We start from the raw sequence: 23,184 nt of genomic DNA on the forward strand, positions 1-23,184 counted from the left end.
GGCTGGCTGGCAGCAAGCAAGGCCTCCTCAATGGTTGCCATGGCAGCTGCCCAGCCTGGCGGCACAGGTTGCACCAAGCAAACAATGAGAATCACATTTTCCATCTACGTCAAAGCAAGGCAGGAAATGCAATTGGGATGCAGACTTCTGGATTAAAAAAAAAAAAGAATGTTGCACCCTGAACAATTGCAAAGGGCCACTCCCTTCTGAATCCCACTTCAACTTTAAAGTGTGTGTGCACAACACCCCCTCCACCCCCTGCCCCGCCTTCAAGGAACAGATCCCTGAAGACATCCTCCTATAAAATATGGAGGAATGCCTTTTCTCGAAACTGAGACAAGAATGTGCCTCAAATGCTCCCTTTGAGGTTATAAGATTCCTGCTCCTGACAAGAGTTGCATCAAGGGGAAAAGTTTCCTCATGCTAGTAGCAAAGCCATATTTTCAGGCCTCAAAAAGTCTGGCTATTGTAAATGCAATGGCAATGGCTTGGGGGGGGAGGGCTTTCATCAAGTTCTGCAAGGCATAGAGTAAGAGAGAGGTGGGGAATCTGCAGCCCTCCAGATGTTACTATTGCTTAAATGTATTGGTCTTTCCCCAAAAAAAGAAGCTCAAAGCACCTTACAACAGATGTTGGAGGACTCCCAACTCCCACATCCCTGATCGCATGGGCCAAGCTGATGGCCGGTGTGGTGCAGCAGCATCTGGAGGGTGTCACACACTAGCCACCGCTGCACAAGGGCAAGGAGCCCAAGCGCTGCCCGCCACAGTAGCTCGGGAGGAACGAGCAGGCAAGGGCGTGTGCTGCCATCCACCCTGCGCGGCTTCACTCCAGATGGATGGTCAGCTTGTGGCTGGATTCCCTTAACTGCTCAGGGCTGGGCTTAGGAAAGCTGCTGTGAAAAGGAAAGCGACCAGCCCGGTGGAGGAGAAGGAGGAGGAGGAGGCAAAGCGATCAGAACCGGAAGCAGGTACGTACCCAGGTGGCAGCGGATGCGGATGTTGGTGGGGCCATAGTGCTCAGCGATAACGGTGCCCGGGCTCAGGACAGAGATGCAGGCATTCCCAAAGACGTTGTTGCCGACGCAGGTGCGGAGGCTACTCAGCAGGCGGTATGTCCGGGGGCACTTCCGGCAGTTCCGGGGCACACAGGTGCCCTGGTTGACCAGGTAGAAGGTCAGCCACTCGCCGCTGGGAGTGCTGTTGGCCTTCCAGCCCTGGGGCAAGCTGCAGTTGGAGAAGGCTTTGTAGAGGGCCTCAAACTCGCACACGATGGTCTGGAAATTCCGCTCCAGCAGCTCTACGTCGTGCTTCTGGGCATCCCGGGAGAAGTACGGGGTGGTAGGCAAGTCAGGCAGGAAAAAGACTTCTGGCTTCTGGATGGAGGAGCGGCTGCTCAGGTAGCGGCCCTGCTCCCGGATCCCTTTGCGGATGCGGCCCATCCCGGACCAGGAGTAGCGCTTGGCGTACTCCTGCAGGTTGTGGTAGAGTTTCTGGTTCAGACCATCGGTGCGGGAGCAGCGGATGCACTCTGGGGAATGGCAGTGGGTGAAGCCCTTCTGCAGGCCATCGGCATCCATGCCCGGGATGAAGGAGTTCACCGTCACGTACGTCCGGGGCTGCTCTCGCCCAACGTGGTAACAGTACCACAGAAACATGGCAAGGAGGAAGGCCACGGTGCTGAGGGCGGTGGTGTCACAGTCCCGCACAGATTGGATCCCACTGCCAATGAAGTCCCTGAGCTGGTCTAGTGACCCGCTCCAGCCCATGAGCCACTCCAGAGACATTTTAGGGGGTGAGGGTCTTCTAGGGCATGCAGAGGAGAGCCAAGTGGTCAGTCTTCAAGATCCCCACAGGCGCCCAAACCCAAAGGCGGGCTGGCATGGGCAAGTGGAGAGAAGCCAGCCATAGGTGAGCAATGCCACGGAATCCTGGAGCAAGGCATCCGTGGGGAAGGTGGCACTATGATTGCCCCCCAATTCCAGCATCAGGAATGTCACTCTGAAAGGTGGGTTCTGAGGACACAAGAATCCCAGTGCACAGTGGAGAAGCTGCCCGGCTCAGACAGTGCCTTTCCGTGAATACACCCAAACCAGTTTCAAGCCAGAGTGCCATGAAGCCCCTGGGAATTCTAGACCTGGGGGGTCGATTCACTTCTGTGATATAGCAGTTACCAAGGTCAGAGTGTTTGGCTCTTGTGGACTTGCGCTCCCCCAAAACTGCATTGCTCTCCTTCGTTTGTTCCCCAAATTAAACTGGTGCACAGTAAGTGTGTACTCATTCCACAAAAATCCCATCCAGGTCTCAGTTCTTCAGTCTGTTCTCAGCATGAAGGATCTGAAAGGAAAATAGGAAGGATTACTGAGGGGCGGAGCTCCTGCAATTAGCACACAGTCGTCTGTCAAGCGGGTGCCGGCCTCCCATTTTCCACTTTAGTGGAGTTTGTACTGAAAGGCCCCTGAAGGTGCCAGGGATGAGGGATATCTATGGCCATCCAGATGTTGTTGGCCTCCAACCAGGGCTGTAGTCATCCAGGGACGGTGTGTGTGTCTTAGACCCCTTTTATGGAGCAGGGTCCCTATGTCTCCAGCATACTATGAGCCAATCAGCATGAAAGGGGAGTTAGACACTGAGAAGAGTCTTCTACCATGCTTCCTTGTCCTTTTCTGCTGATTGGAGCCAATCAGAGTGAAAGGACGTGAGTCAGCCACTGAGAAGACTCTTCTCAGTAGCTAATACTCCCCTTTTCATGCTGATTGGCTCCTAGAGACATCTGTTGTTGTGGGAGAAAGCATTAACAAGGATCGCATTCTCAGCTTAGCAGCAAAATAGAGGGCGTGGCTGTGACCATCATGAGGGGACCCTGCACTTCTGGATTTGCCACTACATCGCTGACTCCAACTCCCAGCAGCCAGCGTGGCTCACCGTCAAGGACAACATCTGGAAAGCATCATATTGGCTGCCCCCAGGTTAAGTGATTGAGCTCTGAACCACAAAGGCCTCAGTTCACATCCTGACATTGCCATCAACAGCGCACCAGAGCTCAGGCAGACAGAGTGCACTCCACATGTGGGCTGAGGATCCGTCCCTGGCATCTCAAGTGAAGCAGAGATTGGGGTACCTCCAGATGTGGCTGCATTACAGCTGGCACTGCCAACAACTGGGGAGGGTGGAAGATGCAATCCAGCAACATCTGGAGGGCTGCACCCTCATAAACTGTACCCCATAGGTGAAGTTCCTGTCTCTCTCTAGTTTTCAAGACCATAGTTTTCAAGGGAGCTGAATGAATTTAGAGACACACGTTTCTTTAGACCTACAATCACCTTCTGGCCACGCAGGTCTTAGCAATGGCACAAAACCCTGCAGGACTTGTTTTAACCAGAAGCAAACATGAGATGATCCCACACACAGTTCCCTCTTTCAAGTTACTCTTTAAAAAAATCCTACCCTCTGTCTCCAGTGCCACTTTCAGTGGTACCCAAAATAAACTCAGCTAGCACTAGTTGATTCCTATATTGGCCATCTGGTGATGTCCCCGTGTACAGTCGTCTTTTTGGTTGCTCAAAAAATGTGTTGGCAAGAAACAAATCATTGGCTTCACAGAATTCAATAAGTCTTTCTCCTGCTTCATTTCTGTCACCTAAGCCCCATTTCCCCACAATTCCTAGTTCTTCTCTGTTCTCTACTTTTGCATTCCAGTCTCCCATGATTATCATCATATCTTGTTTTGGTGAGTGATCAATTTCCTCCTGTACTTCTGCGTAAAATCTCTCCAATTCTTCTTCTTCTGCATTTGATGTTGGAGCGTAGACTTGGATGATGGTTATGTTGATAGGTTTCCCATTTAATCTCATTGATATAACTCACTCAGACCTTGCATTGTAGCTCTTAATTGCTTTTGCTACATCACTTCTCACTATTAAAGCAACTCCATTTCTTCTTGATTTCTCATTTCCTGCATAAAATATTTTGTAGTTGCCTGATTGAAAATGTCCCATTCCAGTCCATTTTAATTCACTCATGCCAACTATTGTAATGTTGATACGCTCCATTTCTTGCTTGACAATTTCTAACTTTCCCTGGTTCATGCTTCTCACATTCCATGTTCCTATTGTGTGCGTCGTACAACTCCGGACTCTCCTTTCGCATCTGTGCGCATCAGTCTCTGGGCTTCCTTTCGGCTTTGACCCAGCTGCGTCATTAGTCACAGCGCTACTTGTACTTGTCCTTTGTTCTTCCCCAGTAGTTCAGTGAGTGCCTTCTGACCTGGGGGTCTCATCTTCCAGCACTATCTCATATTGCATTTTGGGTACTCTGTTCATAGGGTTTTCATGGTAAGAGGTATTCAGAGGTGGTTTACCATTGCCTTCCTCTGAGTTTGGATGCATCTTAGTCTGGTGTCTCAGCTTTAACCATTCCGCCATGGGTGCCCCTGCTAGGAGTCTAGCTTCTTGGTCTAGACTCCTGACGGCATTGCTCTCAGCTTCTTCAACACTCTCAAATCCCCTAAAGGGATACTTTCTGCAAAAACAAGACCAGGAGCAGACTGCGGTACAGATCATGAACTGATCGTATCGAAAATCAGAGTAAAGCTAAAGAAGAACAACAAAGCACTCATAATGCCAAAATACAATTTAAATAACATCCCAGAAGAATAAAAAGATCAAATAAGGAATAGGTTTGAGATTTTAAACTTAGTTGACAGAGAACCAGAAGAACTATGGACTGAAGTCAGGGACATTATCAGGGAAGAATGCAAAAAGACAATACCTCTTGTTAAAAAGAGAGAAAGACCTCAATGGATGACTGAATAAACTCTTAAAATGGTTAAAGAGAGAAGAAAAGCAAAAGCAAAAGGAGATAGAAACACGGTCAGAACCCTAAATGCAACTATACAACGACTAGTACGTAGGGACAAAGAAAACTATTACAATAGTTATTGTATAGAAATAGAAAAGGACAACAAAATGGGAAGAACAAGAGCCCTATTCCAAAAGATTAGAGAAATGAAAGGGAAATTTAAACCACAAGTAGGGATGTTAAATACAGGGGAACACACTGTCTGACAGAGATGAAATAAAAGGAAGATGGGAGCAATACACTGAAGAACTCTATAAAAGAGATGCCAGGATGACAGATTCATTCATGGAGGAACCATATGATGAAGAACCAGAAATTTTAGAATGTGAGGTCAAAGCTGCTCTTAAAATTCTTGGAAGAAACAAATCACCAGGAATAGATGGCATACCAATAGAGTTGCTACAAGCTACTGAGACTGAATCTGTCCAAATTTTGACAAAAAATTGTCAAGAAAAATGGAAAACTAAACAATGGCCCACAAACTGGAACAGTTCAATATATATCCCACTTCCAAAGAAAGGGGATCCCAGAGAATGCAGTAATTACCGAACTATTGCCTTAATATCCCATGCAAGTAAAGTAATGCTCAACATTCTACAACAAAGGCTCTTACCATATATGGAGCGAGAAATGCCAGATGTCCAAGCTGGATTTAGAATGGGAACAGGCACCAGAGATCATATCGCAAACATACGTTGGATAATGGAACGGAGCAAGGAACTTCAGAAGAAAATCACCCTGTGCTTTATAGATTACAGCAAAGCCTTTGACTGTGTAGATCATGAGAAACTATGGAATGCTTTAAAAGAAATTGGGGTGCCACAGCATCTGATTGTCCTGATGCGCAACCTATACTCTGAACAAGAGGCTACTGTAAGGACAGAATATGGAGAAACCGATTGGTTCCCCATCAGAAAGGGTGTGAGACAGGGGTGTATTTTATCACCCTATTTGTTTAATCTGTACGCAGAACATATCATACGGAAAGCGGGATTGGACCAAGATGAAGGAGGTGTGAAAATTGGAGGGAGAAATATCAATAATTTAAGATATGCAGACGATACCATACTCTTAGCAGAAACCAGTAATGATTTGAAACGAATGCTGATGAAAGTTAAAGAGTAAAGCACAAAAGCAGGACTACAGCTGAACGTCAAGACTAAAGTAATGACAACAGAAGATTTATGTAACTTTACAGTTGACAATGAGGACATTGAACTTGTCAAGGATTATCAATACCTCGGCACAGTCATTAACCAAAATGGAGACAATAGTCAAGAAATCAGAAGAAGGCTAGGACTGGGTAGGGCAGCTGTGAGAGAACCAGAAAAGGTCCTCAAATGCCAAGACGTATCACTGAACACCAAAGTCAGGATCATTCAGACCATGGTATTCCCGATCTCTATGTATGGATGTGAAAGTTGGACAGTGAAAAAGGTGGATAAGAGAAAAATCAACTCACTTGAAATGTGGTGCTGGAGGAGAGCTTTGTGCATACCATGGAACTGCAAAAAAGACAAATAATTGGGTGTTAGAACAGATTAAACCAGAACTGTCACTAGTAGCTAAAATGATGACACTCAGGTTATCATACTTTGGAGACATCATGAGAAGACATGATTCACTAGAAAAGACAATAATGCTGGGAAAAACAGCAGGGAGTAGAAAAAGAGGAAGGCCAAACAAGAGATGGATTGATTCCATAAAGGAAGCCACAGGCCTGAACTTACAAGATCTGAGCAGGGTGGTTCATGACAGATGCTCTTGGAGGTCGCTGATTCATAGGGTCGCCATAAGTCGTAATCGACTTGAAGGCACATAACAACAACAACAACACTAGTTGAGCAGAGCACATTGGTGTCATGAGGCCCATGGAGAGGTCTGGCGTGAGGAGGAGGTGGTCTGGGATCCAGAGGAGGGGCCCAGTAGTCTGGGAGCCGTGGATGAGGATGTTGGGGTGGGGCTGAGTGATCTGCCTACTGACAGCCCCTCCCTGGAGGAGTGGCCATGGGGGAGGAAGGGGTTGAACAGTCAGTCCAACTGGCTGATGTGCCACTGGGCCAGCCTCTTGCTGTCGTGGACCTACCCTTGGCCAAGGACAAAGTGCTGGAGGCAGAGGTTGGGGAGGGCCTGGCTGAGTTGTCCCTGCCCCCGTCACCAAGGCTGAGCCGGTGCAGACAGACTGAGCCTGTTAACCAGCCTACCCAGATGAGTGCCTGCTGGCTTGCCTGGTCCTGAGCTGAGAGAAAAGACCCACGCAAGCAGGCATGCTCACTCCGTCCTTTATGAAGGGCTGTCAGGGGGCACGGCAAGTGTTGTAACGTCTTCCCTACAGTAGCCATGCCCAGCAATGCCTTGTATTGATCTTATCACTGTGTGAGATGTAACCTGATCGGTATTCCAATCCTGTGCTAACCTATGGATGAAAGTCATTGGTAATGAGTCCTGAGTCTGAACCTGTTTTTTGGGGGGGAGGGGGACAATTGGTTGCAAAGCCCCCAAACTCTTTCCCTAGGAATATTGCTGGATGCTTGGAGCTAGGCCAGGCATGCATGGGGAACCTCCAGGCTGGACATCTACCATCCCTTGCATCCCCTCCACGCACCCCCTGTTCAGCTGCTAGAGAAAAAACACTGAGGTCCAGAGCCCCGCCTGCCTGCCCGCCCAGTGCTCAATTTCTTCAGCCTCAGAACGGAATAAGCAAGGCAAGGCAGGAGTCATCTTCTGGATTCCTCTGACTTCCTACACACATCAATCACCCCTTCATAATGCGTCCCACGCACTCACCACAAATGGGGCCATTTGCTCAGGTGTCAGAAGGTTCATGACTCACCAGCACTGTGGCACCCCTTCTGGAACACCACTGAAAACACCATCACCTTTGGGAACGCTTCCAGTTACCCAAGCCAGTGAGAAAACGTGTCTATGATTCTGCTTTGAAAGGCAGGCCTTCTCCCGACAGAACGGCTGTGCCGGATGAGACGGAAGACCATGCTAACCCAGCGCCAGTGCCAGCCAAATGCCTGAGGAACGTGCAAGACTCCCTTGTGGGCACCTGGCAAGCACAAGCAGGCTGGTCTGTGCAGCAGCACTACCCTTGTCCCAAGCCAACTTTTCCTCAAACAATTTAGATGATACAGTCCTCAGCATTCATAATGCTTTTCCCATTTACTTGGGACCACAGGACAGTTGCAGAATGTACCACGCTGTAACTTAAAGCAAGGCCAAACAAGCAGCAGAGTTGGGAAATAACGTCTTGACACCAGATCTGACTAGGCCAGAGGCCATGCCCAGTGGCCACTTAGTATTCTGACAACAAGGCCTCTTCTCCCCAATCAGACACAGGCCGGGTCTCCATTCAACCCAGAATCCTGTCTTCAGCAGAGGGCAGAGCTAGCAAGAGCCCCCCTTGAGGACACTTTGGAGAGATGCTGGCTGTGCTCTCCTGTTACCCATTCCATGGCTCCATTGAAGGACGCGCTACACAGAGAACTCTCGGAGTAAGGCCAGGGTTGATCTCGGGCTAAGCACAAGGTATGAGTTGCCAACTCAAGCCCTACAAGGTCATCCTAACCTTGGGAGCCCCCGTCCCTCAAGCCTACTCGCCTGACCCTATTCCAGGAGGCCAGGCCAAGCCCCGCACATACTCCCTGAAGATCAAGGGTTGGGATCCAGACCGCAGCACCCCACAGAGGCTGCAAAGAGAGACCAGAATCCCAAGGAAGGAAGGAAGGTGACTCCTTGAAACCAACCCAGAGGCCAACAAGACGCTTCCCCATTGCTGGGAGGCCTGCGCACCATTCTTTTGGACCCCCAAGAAAGTTCAATTAACTTTCCCCCACACACACACCTTTGCACCTCACCAAGCCCTGATGTCCCAAAGGAAAAGCCAGAGTTGGGCTCTGTTGTGGTGCTAAATTTGTTAAGCAGAGAGTAACAGCGGTCTGAAATGTGTGTGTGCCATAAGGGGCAGGCTTTTACCCTGCGTTAGGATCACTGACACTTGACTTTTGTACAATAAGAAAAGCTACTTTATTTATAGAAATACATAGTAGATAGAAAGGCATACCTCGTTCTAACTAACTAGCTAAGTTGGAGATGCAACGCCCAGGCTTGGGAATTGCCCTCATGGCTAGGAGAGAGAGTGCAGAGACAAAGGTGTCTCCTCTCTCCCGGACAGTTGGAGAAGAGAAGAGAGGAAAGGGCGGAAGGAGGAAGGGCAGGTAAGCTTCCCTAAAGGCATCACAGTCTAGCGACAGAAGGAAGTCAGTCAGAGCATCACAGGTAAAGGTAGCCAAGCCTATCCATCTGGAGGACCCTAGCTCTATCTTCCTTCTGGAGCTTAAATAAAAGAACAAAACAGGAGTTGCTCTGGCCCCACTTCCAACAGGTTCGTGTCCTGCTCAGGCTGAGAGCTGCCGCCTCCTGCGTGTTTGGTTCCCTGGCAACAGTCAGAGTCCTCCCCTTCCTGCTCCTGGCTGCTGTCTGGTGCTCCCTTGCAGCCCAAACCTGCTGCCCCTGCCAAAAGGCTAGCAGTTTTATTTTTTGGGGGGGGGTACCATTAAAGAGCAGCAAACTGCCAGTTATGACTGGATGTCACACACAGAGGGAAGGCCGATGGCATTTGGAGTTCCTGTTTCTATTCTGGGTGTGCCTTGGGCCTTCTCCTCTGCTCCCCCCCCCGCTTTATAATCTGTGTGTATAAACAGCAGCATCGGTTTGCAATTGAGGACCACCGGAAAGGGGGGGAGGTCCAATTTCCAAACTGCGCTGGGGTTGCAAAAGCAGCGCACTGAATCTCCCAGGCAGCAAAAGGCGTTATGTAAGGCGCGTGGCGGTCAGCGAGGTGCGCAAGCCGCCGCAGCCAAGTGACAACGGCGGCTCCGTTCACGGGAGGAGTGTGGGCGGGCGCGCGCGCCCTGATGGGGAATGTGTGTGTGGGAGGGGGCCCCTCGCCTGCTCTCAAGGAAATCCCCTGGCAGGCCGGGAGGGAAGCCTCCAGTCCCGGCGATGATAAGCCGGGGTGAGGCAGAGGGTTGCCAGAGCATCGGAGAGCAGCCAAAACTCTCGCCTGGCAGACCATTGGCCGAGGAGCCGCCGCCGCCGCGGAAGACGGAGCCAAAGCCCAGCGATCCCGGCCACAGGGACCTGCTCTCTAGCTGCACCCCCGCCCCGTCGCGCCCGCCCTGCTGAGACCTGGAATGCCAGGAAGTCGCCACGCAGCGAGTACTCCCGAGCATGTGCAGTGCGGTTGGCAAGCCAAGAGGAGCAATTGACAGCCCTCCACCCCCCCCATCGGTTCGCTTTCGCTCCTATTTTCTGCCCACCCGTTTCCCGTCTGGCAGGGCAAGGGACCACCCAGGAACACGTTTAAGCAGCAGGGTCCCTGCGCATGAGCAGAACGCTTTCTTGCCCTCTCATCACGTAGCTGACCAAGGGTTGAAATAGGGATGGCCGGATCGGGAACGTCTGACGGCTCAAAATGCCCAGCGCCTGAACCCGACCGCGAGGCCCTCTCCCCCGGCGACGCCTGGCCACGGTCGTGCTTCCAGCGCCGGGCGGCTCCGAGCTAAGCCCCCTGGCTCGGTAGGGGCGCCCTCCACCCGCTCTTCGCCCCGGCCTGAAAGTGCACGGGGCGCCGCCCACCTGCTGTGGGGGCTCCTCATCCGACCCCACCCAGCCGGTCCCAGATTGTGGGAAAGGGAGAACCTTCGAGCATGTGCAGAGCGCCGTCCTTGCGTCCCCACGTTCCAGGATCGGGGCCAAGAGCACTCCAGGGAGAGGAGGGCGTTGCTGCTGCCGCCGCCGCCCGCTGCCTTCCCGGGAGGCCCCGCCTGGCCCTCACGCTCCGGGTCCTCCGGATGCGCCGGCGAGGGCAGGCGCTGCTCGCGGGCGCGTCCAGCTAAGCCGGGCCTGCGGAGGGACCCGGCGCGGAGGCCGGGATGGGGCGCGGGCGCCGGAGACCCGCCTCTGCTCTGCTTCCTCCGACGCCAGCCTGCTGCTCGGGTTTCCCGCTTGCCGGCCGGCCTCACGGCGAAGCTCTCCAGCGCCGGCGGCTCGGATGCGCGGACCACAACTCCCAGCAGCCCGCCCGGCGAAGGCACGGGAGGGGCTGCCCAAGCCGGCGGCCCGCCCCGGCGCAGGGGAGGAGGTCTGCGCCGCTCCCCCTCGTTCCCTGCCGCCACCCGGGGCGCAATCCAGGCGCGCTCGGCGAGGCCTCTTGGGGCGCCCTGCGTGGGAAGGGCGCAGGCAGCGGCAGAGGAGCCCGGGGCGCGCTGGAGCCAGAGGTGAAGCAGGGCCTTCCCGGACAAAACATTAAATTGTTTTAAATTTTTAAATTGTGTTCTGAATTGTAAAAAAAGATGTGTTTTTAAATTTGTATATTTGTTTTAATGTTTTTCATTACTGTAAACCGCCCAGAGAGCTTCAGTTATGGGGTGGTATATAAGCACAATAAACAAATAAATCAATCCACAAGCAGCAGGGTGAAAATGCGCTGGCCTTTTCCCTTTGTTGTTTCCTGGCAACTGGCGTGTGAGGTAGACTGCCCCTGACCACAGGGTTGCACTTTGTTAGCAGGCCCCCTCAACAGACACGTGTTTCACATTCACACAGACTAGGAGAATTAGGATCTTTAGAGATTGGCAATAGTACGTCTTGGCAGATTCTTGTACACTGGTCTTAGAAATGGGAATATTTATGGAGTGCGCGCACACACACAGAATCAACATGTACACATTTAACATTTAGGTAACAATATGTATTTCTTTGGTGTGTTACGGTGAGGATTATTCAGGTAACACAGTCCACAAATGCGCAGGTAAAGGAGCCAGCACGGGAGGCACGCTAGCCTGCCCTCTCCCAGGGCTTGTTTTGCAGACCAGACCTCAGTCATGCACAGCTGGGCAGGGGAGACCCGCAGGTGCCTTCTGAGACACAGAGTCACCCATATACTCAAGCACAGGGAGAGGAAACAGATGCAGGGTCTACAATTCGTAGGGTGGGAATCTCCAGAAGACGGGATAGGAGCAAGGTGTGTTGGAATATGTGGTTCAACCCAAACTGGTGGGTTGAAGCTGCATGGGGTTAAAAGGGTAGCTAGAGAGAAGACCACCTGCTTGCTAGGCTAATGCCTGTCCTTTCATCTCCTGCTGTCTCTCCCTTCTTGCTAGACTGATATGCACAGGATGTTGATCCCAGTTCCTTCACTCCTTCCAGTCTTCTTTCTCTTGAGAGGGGAGCAGACATATTCCTTTGTCTCTCCCTCTCCTCCAAGCATGAGGGCAAACACTAGGCTTAGTGTTTACATCTCCAACTTAGCTAGTTAGCTAGATGTAGAACTCTTTCCTATCAAGTATGTACTTCCAGAATAAAGTAGTTATTTCTTATTTTAAAGCTTAGAGTCTCTGACTGATTTGCAGGGAAGGTGGAATCTTTAGCAAAGATTCAAATACACATAAAGGCTCACTCAGCCCCTAAATACCCAATTTCTCTACTCTGCAACAAGCTACAGTATACGTTTCCCAGCCCTGGTGGGCAATCTGGAAGAAGCGGGTTTGGGGCACGGCAGAACTCCTGGGTCAGGCAGGGAAAGCCCCGCAAAGGGATTCTGGGATCTCTGCTTCAGCTAGCCAGAACCCAGCAGGAGTCGCTTCAGCCGGTAGGGGAGTGAGACCCCTGGGTGCCAGCTGGCTAAGTGACCACGCAAGTGATGTTCAGCAGAGTGGATCTGGGGAGCCACAACCAGCACAAGTGATTTCTGGGGAGTTCCCTCCCCCCCCCCCAAATGCTGGGGAAATGGCTGCATCCTCTGCAAAGCTCCTTTTCTCCTTCTGACTCATCCTCTGAGTCACCAGCAAGAGAAATTGCAGCTGGGCCTGCCCCACTTTTCCTGGTGCCCCAGTGGAGTGCTAGCCTGGATGCAAGCTTGCCTGGCCTGCCTGTCAAGAGGTGGGCCCGAAGCAGAGTCACCCTCATGGTAACGCAAGAAGGAGGGTTGCCTTAGGCAGAAGATGAGGATCTCTGTCGCACCCCCACACACCCCCTCCCATCCTTTTCTGTGGTGCCGCCACAGGAGCACTTTCTCATGGATTGGGCCTGCCCAGGGCCAGAGCAAGACCCATCTGCATCCCATTGTGCAGGGCTGCTGCTTCGCCCCCTTGCCTCAGGACCAGAGGGGTGCCATCTGTGAAGTGGGTGTGGTTTGGCACCCAGGAGAAAAGTGGGAGGCTGGTGGGAGGCCACCATCAAATCCACTGCCAGCAATTGTTCATTTCTTTGTTGTACTAAAAATATTTTTCAGCTGTCACACTAAAGCGTGCCAAATACAATAAAACAAAAGCCTTGCGTGAGGAAAAGGAGGGGAGAAGCAGCTGAAGCAAGGAAGCCAACTAACCATGAAGAGTTTTCAATGCCTGGTGCCAAAATGATGGGCAAGCCCTCTCCAGGTGGACCTCTTCAACACTCGGGCTGCCACCACGGAGAAGGCCCTCTCCCGCCTTGCCACCTAACACAGCCCCTCTAGCGGGGACCCACGGAGCGGGGCGCCTGCTGAACATCTGAAGAAGACATTACAGAGCAGTGCTCCTCTTTTGACTCTGCAGTGCAGGGTGAAACAACAGAATTCACTCCCCACAGGGATGTCTTTAAAAATAGATTAGACACATTCAAGACTATCAGTGGCTACTAGCCACGATGGCTCTGCTCTGCCTCCACAGTGGGAGGCAGGATGCTTCCGAGTCCCAGTTGCTGGAAGCCACAGGAGGGGAGAGCTGCTCTTGCGCTCAGGTCCTGCTTGCAGGCTTCCTATAATGGGCATCTGGTTGGCCACTGTGAGGACAGGGCGCTGGACTAGATGGACCACTGGCCTGATCCAGCTGGCTTGTCTTGCATTCCTTCAGGTATTTGGGTCCCAATCCATGTTGGAATTCTACTGAGTTGCGTAGCAGAGCGGAGAGTATTGAGCGAGCTTATGTGTGTGTGTTTGAATCTTTGCTAAGATTCTATCTTCCCTGCAAATTAGTCAGACAGACTTTTAGCTGTAAAATAAATAAGAAACAACTACTTTATTCTGGAAATACATGCTTGATAGGAAAGAGTTCTATATCTAGCTAACTAGCTATGTTGGAGCAGCCGGCACTGATCCCAGTGCAGATCTCATGCTGGTTGAGAGGGAGAGACAAAGGAAAGATGTCTGCTCCCCTCTCGAGAGAGAAGAAGGAATGGGAAGGCAGGAAGGAACTGGGATCAACATCCTTTGCATTTCAGTCTAGCAGGAAGGGGAGAGATGGCAAGGATCAAAGGACAGGTATAGCCTAGACTAAGAGGTCTCCTTCCTAGCTACCCTTTTTTAACCCCATGCAGCCTCAACCAACCAAGTTGGAGTGGAACCTCATACATTCCAACAATCCATTTAGGGCCATAAAATGATGCTGGCCTCTCCCTTGGCTTTTGGAAAGGCTGAGACAAACCCACAGCCGAGAGATCTTTCAGTAGCTAAGTGGAACCACTGGGTTGGTGGCCTTTGCCAACATGGTGCTCTCCAGATCTTTTGGATGGCCACATCATTGGATGGCCTGCATCTTACAGCCATGCTGGCTGGTGCTGATTGATGGGAGATGTCCCCCAAATCATCTGGAGGGCACCGGGTTGGGGAAGGCTGGAGCCTTGAGTGCCTGATGTAGGGAATACAACAGAGAATTGTCCCCCTCCCCTTTGGAGCTTCTTTTCCAGCTTCCCCCTGGCAGCATCTAGCCGGCCACCGTGGATGTTGGGCAGCTACATCATCCTTTGCGTTGGCCCAGAAAGGCAGCTCCGGCGTTCTGATGCGCTCCAGATGTTGCTGCTGGATCAGAGAATTATCCACAAAGAAAATAATGGTGGCTGTGAGCCATATTGTGGAACCTCCACATGCAGGCGCAGGATGCCTTTGAGCCACAGATTGGGGGAGGGGGAACAAATGGAAGCTCCCCCGAGACATCTGATTGGCCAGAAACAAAACGCTCCACTAAATGGGACCTTCTTGGCCTGATTCTGCAGGGTGCTCAGTTCTTATGCTCTCGGCCTCTTATCCCTGGCAGCGGAGGAGAGTGCGTGTGGGTGAGTTGGACCCTGCCAGCCACAGCTCAGTGTGCTGCTGCTTGATGAATTCAGCGGGATGGGCGGCGGAGGTGAGAGAGAGAAGTGGATTAATTTTTTTCTTCTCCCCTCTAAGTCAGGGAGAGCACTGAGAGGAATTAGAAAAGAGACTCATTGGGAAGGTCTTCCCCTCAGTAGTTAATCCATCCCAGCAAATAAACCTTTCTGATGAGCTGAGCAGCCCTTCTCCCTTTGCCCCTGCCAGCAGTGCACCATGTCTGAGAGCTTTCATACCCCCAGCATTGCAGCAGCTTATTTTCTAGAAGCATGGGTGGGGGTGCTGAAGCCCACTGGCAAGTGCTCCCATCTGCCACCCCCTCCAGACCCTGGATATGTAGACGCTGGTGACAATTGTTCCGTGGTGGGTGGAAGACCCTCTGCACATCCTCAGAGGGACTTTCTTCTGGATGATTAGTTCACTTTCATCCAGCGCTCGACCCCTACACACACATGCACCCATGCCAAGAGAAATAACTCCTGGGGTTAAGGGCACTCCAACTGAGCCCATTATTAATCTAGGTGAGCCAGCAAACTTTGCAGATGTCCAGGAGCTCCCACTCTCTTCTTCACTATTCCATATGTTGCCTCTTTTTATTCAGTCAGCTGGGAAGGCCGGGTTTAAAATGAGGAGGTGGACAGTCCCCCAGCACTTCATCTTGGTGCTCTGGGAAAGCTGCATCTGTTGAACTACTGCTTGCCCTGCAGCTGTTAAAGGCAAAGGATCATGGCGAAAGAAGGCATCCTTACTGAGATGCTGATGAAGGCGGGTCTGGGAATAAAGCGCCTGTCTCAGGTGCAGGCAGACATTTCTGAGTAATGGGAAACCTTTTCAGTGTACTGTGAGTGCTATTTTGTGGGGCCCCTTTTAAAGAAAGATTTTAACTTTGATACAATAATATTATTTGATATAAATAGCTATAATAGAGCAGAAGGTTATTGTGTTAGAACTTGATGGCAGTGGATGTTTAATTCTGGGTTTTATCTGTCAGCAGGACAGTCAGCTGACCAGAGAAAAACTCCACCAGCATCCTGAACCTAAAATTGCCTATATATGTTGCTGCCTTCTGATCTGATCCTTGGACATCTGCGATGATGCTTTTCCATGGAGACAGAAGCAGACCCCCAGCTGACATCTCCACACCGACCTGCTTAACAGGCACAGGAGCAGTGGCTGGATGAAAAAGGTAGCAACCCTGCCTCCCAAAATGGAAGATCTGCATGAATGCAGGCCAGAGAGATGCCAAGACGTGTGGTCCCTGTGTTCCTTAGCAGCAAGTGCAGAAGTGTCACTTCCCTCCTCCTCCTCGCCCCCCTTTCTCTTTTGTTCCCAGCCGTCAGGGCAAGATAGTCTTCTTCTGTCTCTCTGCTGCTCGCAGCCTGGGGAGCGCAGCCAGGAGGGACGTGCCCAGCCTGCCAACTCACAGGCTGCCGCAGCAGCACTAGAGGCAGAAGTTCCCGGGCCACCCTTGAGGGCTTCAGCCAGGCCAGCCCTAGCCCTGGGCCCTTCCTAGGCTCTTGGGAAGGGCTGTGTGATGCAGCTGCCTGGGGAGGCCCACCCCAGTGAGCAGCCAGGTGCAAAGATCCTGTGGATGCCTCTTGAGCAGCCAGCAGGCCACTAAGGGGTCAGCTGGTCATTGTGTGTGGGAATGCTAACTCTGTGTTAGAAGAACACCTGCCTACGAGCAGAAGGAAGGGACTGAAGGGGTGGGGTGGGGGAAGACCAGACATTTGACAGGTGCATGGCAGGCAGAAATTCAACAGGTGGAACTGTGCCCCACCACAAAACTCAGGGCAATTTTGTGCTGGGGAAAGAAGGGAAGCAACCACTTCCACCAGCAAGTCTTGATATGTGCTAGTGTCTAAAGAAAAGGATCTTAGTTCCATATTTCCTGCTCAGTTTCTGCTAAAGTGCCCCTCCCCAAAAAACAACCACATGCGCACATTTGGTCCAACCTGTTGGATGGATGGATGGATGGATGGATTGTTGCATGCTGGAACGCAGAGCCTGTGCTGGCTAATTGTAGATGCTATCAAGGCAAAGGCTCTTAATCTGTCTCCTCCCACAATGAGGCAGGGGTGTGTGTGTGTGGGAAGCATAGGGATTTGGGGGTACCTTTCGCATGCTGCAGCTAGTGTGCCCCAAAACTGAGTCTCTGGTGCCATCTGGTGGCTGTGGAAGGTGATGCAGCCACCTCCACCATTCTTTTGTACCTAACTGTCAATAACACACTTTTGTGTAGAGGAGTAAATGGTGCTTATGTGTTCTTTTTTGTTACTTAAAAAGAAATAATAACAAGAGGAACTCCTTGATTAAAGCTCCTCACCACCACAGGAACAGAAGCCAGCATGGGGCAATTCAGAGAGAGGCCTGTTCAAAGGACAATTACTCACTAATCCCCCTGCTGGGATTAATGGGAACCAATTACATCCAATGGGATGAACCTGCAAGCCATAAACATTTATTATTTATGTGCTGCCTGGAGCTTGTGAGTCGACATCACAGAAGGAGCGTGGCCACGAGGAGGGCATCTCGGTAATATTTTCATTTTCATAGAATCCATCTAAGGTGGAAAAGTTGTGATAAAAGGAAGTGGCAGGGGAGCCACCAATGTTGTGGCAATAGGAAATGGGCCTTTTAGCTGGTGGGGGGGGGGCTTACCTGCACTGTGGTGCAGCCATGAGCACTGATGTCCTGCTTGGGCACAAGCAGGAGGACCGGCCTCCCTGCCTGCCTGCTAGCCTGCCTGGGTTTGAAGGCAAGGCAGCGGCTAGCCGACCCCCTTGCCTGTCCTCCCTCCCCAGCACAACAGACAAGAGGCGCAACCACACCAATGCAGATGTGCTTCAGTACACACAGTGTCCTGATCCCTATGGGATGCCCACCACTGCAGAGGGGCGATGGCCCAAGCAAAGGGGTGGTCAGTTGTCCACAGGTTTCAGGCCAAAGAGAAAGTGAGACAAAGCGGGGTCAGCACCTTGGAGAGGGACCTAGGTGTGGGCTTCAGGACCAGAGTTAGTGATCCCCAGCTGACTCAGATCATCGAAGTCAGCTTAACAGTGTCCTTGCAGATCTTTATAGGCTGGACTAGGCATTAATTGAGAGCCACTGTGGTGTAGTGGTTAAAGTGTTGGACTACGACCTGAGAGACCAGGGTTCAAATCCCCACACAGCCATGAAGCTCACTGGGTGACCTTGGGCCAGTCACTGCCTCTCAGCCTCCGAGGAAGGCAATGGTAAATCCCCTCTGAATACTGCTTCCCATGAAAACCCCATTGGTAGGGTCGCCATAAGTCGGAATCAATTTGAAGGCAGTGCATTTCCATTTTCAGGCATTAATCTGCTAGAGACCCCACCCCATGAATGCTGCGTCTGGTTAGTTAAAGGGCCGTGGCTTCCTCCACGGCTGTGGGCTTCATCTAGACCTTGGGGTTTCAAGCACCTCAGAGGACATCTCATCTGAACTCTCCTGGTCCACTGAGTCATCAGAGTCTGTTGGCAAAGGGGTCTTCTCAGGGTTCAGGGGAAGAGATGTGGGCTCTGGTGACGGTAGCTCTACCTGGGAAGGACCAGGAGTGGATCCATCTCCTCCTTGAGACCAGCCATTGCTGCTGGAGGACTTGGCCTCTCAGGACTACTGGTCTGGAGCAGTGACACCCAGCAGTGGCACGGTGAGCTCACACTGGTGGCACGGTTGCCCCAAAGATTGGCTGGTGCTGTTGTAGCCATGTCAGCATCACAAGAAGACTTTTCACAGGAGTTTGCAGCTGCATATTCTGAACAAAAGGTCACTGCCTCTTTGGCCCCTGTCTGTGGCCTTCCTCGAGTGTGTGTGTGAGTGAAATGGAACATCCAAGGCCAGGAGACGCAGAAAACAAGGGGTTTATTGCACTGGGGGAAAGTCCACAGGCACCTCCAAGGGAGATTTGTAGAACGCTCACATGGCGGGGAACTGCAGTAGGCCAGTTTAAGAAACTGAGGTAAGGAAAATGCACTAAACATCCAGGCATGAAGCTACACTTTGCCTTGGTGGGGAAACGCATGGCCAAGACGCACTCCGGAGGGGCTCTACGCGTGGTTCATCCCGGCTTTCACCAAGGGGTGATTCAGTAAAGTTATCTCTGGTTTACTGATGTTTCGGTTGTAGTGATTTTTCTATTGTTTCCTGCTTTTCTCCTTAAAATGTTTGGCAGTACAAAAATATGTGCAAACATAACCCTAAATAACTGAAAGTTAGTTTATGGTTTCCCAGAGGGTGGGAGGTGGGGAATGCCCTGAGGGGCTGCTCCCCAGGCAGATCTGCAGCCACTGGGCAGAACTGTCCTTTCCCCAGTAACTCCTGAAGGGTCCCGCAGCCCTCCCGTGCACAGGACATGGCACCATTATGCAGGGCTAGTGTGGGGACGGAGCCAAGGACTGAAGGGAAGTGAACATGAGTTGAAGTTTGTACAAAATATAAAATTTAAAAATACAGCCCACCCATGTTGCTTGTTCCTATCAATGTGAACGAGAAGCAGGGCCTCTTCCAGACCAGCAACAGACAGGTGTCTCTTCTGCTGATGTGCCTTGATTAAGAAATGAAAGATACAGCCCAGAGGATCCACTGGGCCTTTGGAGGCTGCGTGACAGCGTGAACAGATGGAAGAGATCCGATACTAACATTTCACCGGAATATTCCTTTTGGACCTGGAGGTCTGCAACCCTGCCTTTCAGCTAGCCCCAGATTCTTAGTCTGGACTGTTTTTAACTGAGAGTACTTCCAGAGGGGCTTACCATTGTAAACAAAGTTACAATTGTTAGGAGTGATATATATATTGTTGGGAGTTTGGGGGTTGGAATGGATGATTCCTGTGGGTCCCCTTCCAGCCTCTGATTTGGAGACTTGCGCCTGGGGAAAAAAAAAACTCGCTCTGCTGGTTTCTTTTGTTAATCTAATAGTGTGGCCAGGTTGTTAATGGGTCTATCAGGTGCCCAGCAACTGGTGAATGGGCTAGGTCGGAAGACCCTTTTGTCATTGAAACTCTTCAGGAGACCCTCTGCCCCCTCCTGGTGCCTAGAAGAGGGTGGTGTTTTCAGTGTGTGTAGAGTGTCCAGAAAAAGGCTGGGAACTGGAGGCAGGCAGAGAGGCTGTCTCTCTGCATGATGGCTTTAGGATGCCTCCTGTAACACTGATGGAAAAGCTGAATATTGGACTGCTGATGCCTTGAACCCCTCCATCCTAAGCTCTGGTTGGAATGTGTGTAAATAAACAAACCATATTTCATAAAGACACCACAGTCTCCCTCCCCAGGTTTGATTCCTGGCAGAAATACTGCTTCTATTTCTCTCTTTCCCCCGCAATCTACAAAAGTACTAAATGTCATTTTGAGGCACAGCTATTTCTATCAGAAATGCACCTAGAACCAATTTCTTTGATTTTCCAAGGTTACTGTCCTGGCCCCCAGTTGTGACTCACACCCCTGCATCTTCAGAAGACACTCTGTGACAGTCTGCTGTGGCTGGCGCATGAAGACAGGCAACCAGGAGGGAAGCACCTGGGGCAATGTGGGGGTGCTCAGATATCCCCCATACTGTGAGAATGCAAGGTGCACACAAGAGCGGCTGCCCCCCCTTTCTGAAACCCCCCCCAAACTATGACATGTTGGAGATGTACAAAACCAGCAGCAAGACTTTTGGTTTGGAGAAAAACAGGTGATTTCTGCATAGCAAGTAGCTGGTATAGCACGGTGGGGAGGAGATCCTGGCTACGAGTCCAGAGTTTGTGAGTTCAAATCCCCGCTCGTGTCTCCTGGGTGTCAAGAGCCAGCTAAAGATCACCCCACAGTGAGTGGCTCAGGGTTTACGTGCCCTGCCACCTGGGCAGCCGTGGGCAAGCTGCATAGTCCCAAGGAGCCCAGTTGCCCCCTAGCTGGCAGTTGCGGACAAGGAAGGGGCTGGCTTGTGCAGCTGTGGCAAGCTGAGCAGGTCCTAGCCAGCTGGGGAGGACTAGTCTCAGAGGGAGGCAATGGTAAACACCCTCTGAATGCCGCTTACCATGAAAACCCTATTCAGAGGGTCGCCATAAGTCGGGATCGACTTGAAGGCAGCCCATTTCCATTTTCTGCATAGCAAACTGCTCTGAAGGTACGGCTGGCAACCCAGCTCAGTGGCTGCAGTCGTGGCACCAGGAGCCCTCTCCTGCTTCCGCTACTCCCACTACTCTGCAGTTTAACACTGACGCTGGCAGAGGAGACGCGATAGTCGCCCACCAGCCTGGCTTAGCTGATAAAAATAGATTTTAAGAGTGCGACTGCCTACCTTCTTTTTCCAAAATATAAAATCCAAATTCACTGTCCACAGAAAGGTCCAGCCCTGCAACATTTCACCAGTCTCTTGAGTTTCAGGTTTATCTTCTCAGCCATAAAGTGGTGGTGTAGTTGAGGGGGATGCAGCCCCAGGGCTTTTTTTTACAGTAGGAGTAATGATGTCATCTGCCAGAGTTGATGGATCCTCCTTGCTCTGGCATGTAAATGAGGTGATAACGAGGTTTATTGTTGTTTCAGAGGCTGGATCCTTCTTTCCTTTTCTTTGATAGGGTTCCTACTTGACACTGACAGTTTAAATGGCAACATGTCTTTGCAAGTTTGTTTGCATGTCTAAATGCTAAATGCTGCATTTGAGCTGACTGATCTTTTGCTAAAGTTCATTGTGCTTTTTGCAAGCTGAGCATATGCAACCAGAGGTCAGTACCGTTCAGTTCAGTGTTGCTCTCAGGTCACTATGCACAGGACCGCAGTAGAAGAAAATGCACACAGCATTCATCAATCTCATTTTTGACAGGTCCCATCAAGCATTAGGAATCAAGAACTTCAGCCAATAGGAGCGGCCCTCTATGTCCCACCTCCCAGCCCTGCCCCCTTTTGATATTAATTTAATATAAAATTATAGGGCCCACCCCTTTTAATATATAATAGGCCATGCCCTTTTTATATGAAATGATAGCCCACGCCATTTCATTTAATATAAAATTAGCCCCTCCCCAAGGAATAGTTACTGAAGTTCTGTGCAGCTTTTCACAAACATCTCTCCCCACGTGCCACAAAACCTCTAGCTTGTGCATGTTTGTGTCTGCATTGCTCTGCAGCACTTAACTGTAAGGGAATGATCATCATCATCATAAAAGGTGCCTGTGGAGTTCTGCATCCTCCGCATCTGAGTCACACCACTGGGCTAAGTCCACGGGGCTGCTCCCAAATATGCTTGAACCCCTTCTGGCATCTCCCTTTCTGGTGAAAACGGCCTGGAAGTAGGCAGGGCAGTGTTAGCTAGCAGCTCTTGCTCTGCCGTCTGCTTTGGAAGCAAGCCTTTTGTGGCTGTTTCATGCAGCGTGTAAGCTGCTTGGTCTACAAACCGGGCTTTAACAAGGCTTCTGCTTAGTGCCGTGAGAGCCAGTGTGGTGTAGCGGTTAAGGTGCTGGACTACCACCTGGGAGACCAGGGTTCGAATCCCCACACAGCCATGAAGCTCACTGGGTGACCTTGGGCCAGTGACTGCCTCTCAGCCTCAGAGGGAGGCAAAGGTAAATCCCCTCTGAATACTGCTTCCCATGAAAACCCCATTGGTAGGGTCGCCATAAGTCGGAATCAATTTGAAGGCAGTGCATTTCCATTTTCAGGCATTAATCTGCTAGAGACCCCACCCCATGAATGCTGCGTCTGGTTAGTTAAAGGGCCGTGTGCTTAATATAGACGGTATTCTATATTAAATTAATATCAAAAGGGGGTGGGGCTAGGAGGTGGGACATAGAGGGCCATTCTTGCTTCCTGTTGGCTGAGGCATTCTCAGTTTCTGCTGGCTGATGGGACCTGTCAAAAATGAGACTGATGAGTGCTATGTGACTCTTCCTGCAGTCAAGCTGGTCCTAATAAACGGTGTATTTGGTCTCTCCTCGGGGGTGTGGCTATGGGTTGTGTGCCATGATAAGCTCCTGCACTTCCCGATGCACTACTACACCACTGGCCATAAGGTCTGGAATCTTTCTTTAGCAAGAGAGAAAAGAAGAATGTGACCTTCTCATGAGGAAGCTGAATTCCAGGCTAGGTGTTCTGTCAGGGTGTGATTGTCGAAGCACAGGAAGCCATCTGTGCTGCTGCTTGTGGGACGTTTTGGCGCAGATAAAAGTGTGTGATAGCAGCAACAAGGAAACCAGAG

The 23,184-nt window shown here is 51.1% G+C and overlaps 1 protein-coding gene across 2 annotated transcripts in view; it reads right to left on the reverse strand.

Annotated features, from left to right (window-relative positions):
• Positions 1 to 11,078, reverse strand: part of ASPHD2 (aspartate beta-hydroxylase domain containing 2) — a 15,713-nt gene extending 4,635 nt beyond the window's left edge. Inside the window, exons 1-3 of one of the 2 annotated variants that reach the window (XM_061603121.1) lie at positions 10,569 to 11,078; positions 6,322 to 6,364; positions 979 to 2,336 (exon numbers count right to left, since the gene is read on the reverse strand). In XM_061603121.1, the coding sequence (XP_061459105.1) occupies positions 979 to 1,786 (808 nt within the window). In that variant the 5' untranslated portion in view covers positions 1,787 to 2,336; positions 6,322 to 6,364; positions 10,569 to 11,078. Of the gene's footprint in view, positions 1 to 978; positions 2,337 to 6,321; positions 6,365 to 10,505 lie in introns of both variants that reach the window. The other variant, XM_061603122.1, reaches the window with a different exon arrangement.
• Between the last annotated feature and the right edge of the window lie 12,106 nt (positions 11,079 to 23,184).

This window comes from Rhineura floridana, chromosome 19 (genome assembly GCF_030035675.1).
Source record: "Rhineura floridana isolate rRhiFlo1 chromosome 19, rRhiFlo1.hap2, whole genome shotgun sequence".
NCBI classification, from domain to species: domain Eukaryota; kingdom Metazoa; phylum Chordata; class Lepidosauria; order Squamata; family Rhineuridae; genus Rhineura; species Rhineura floridana.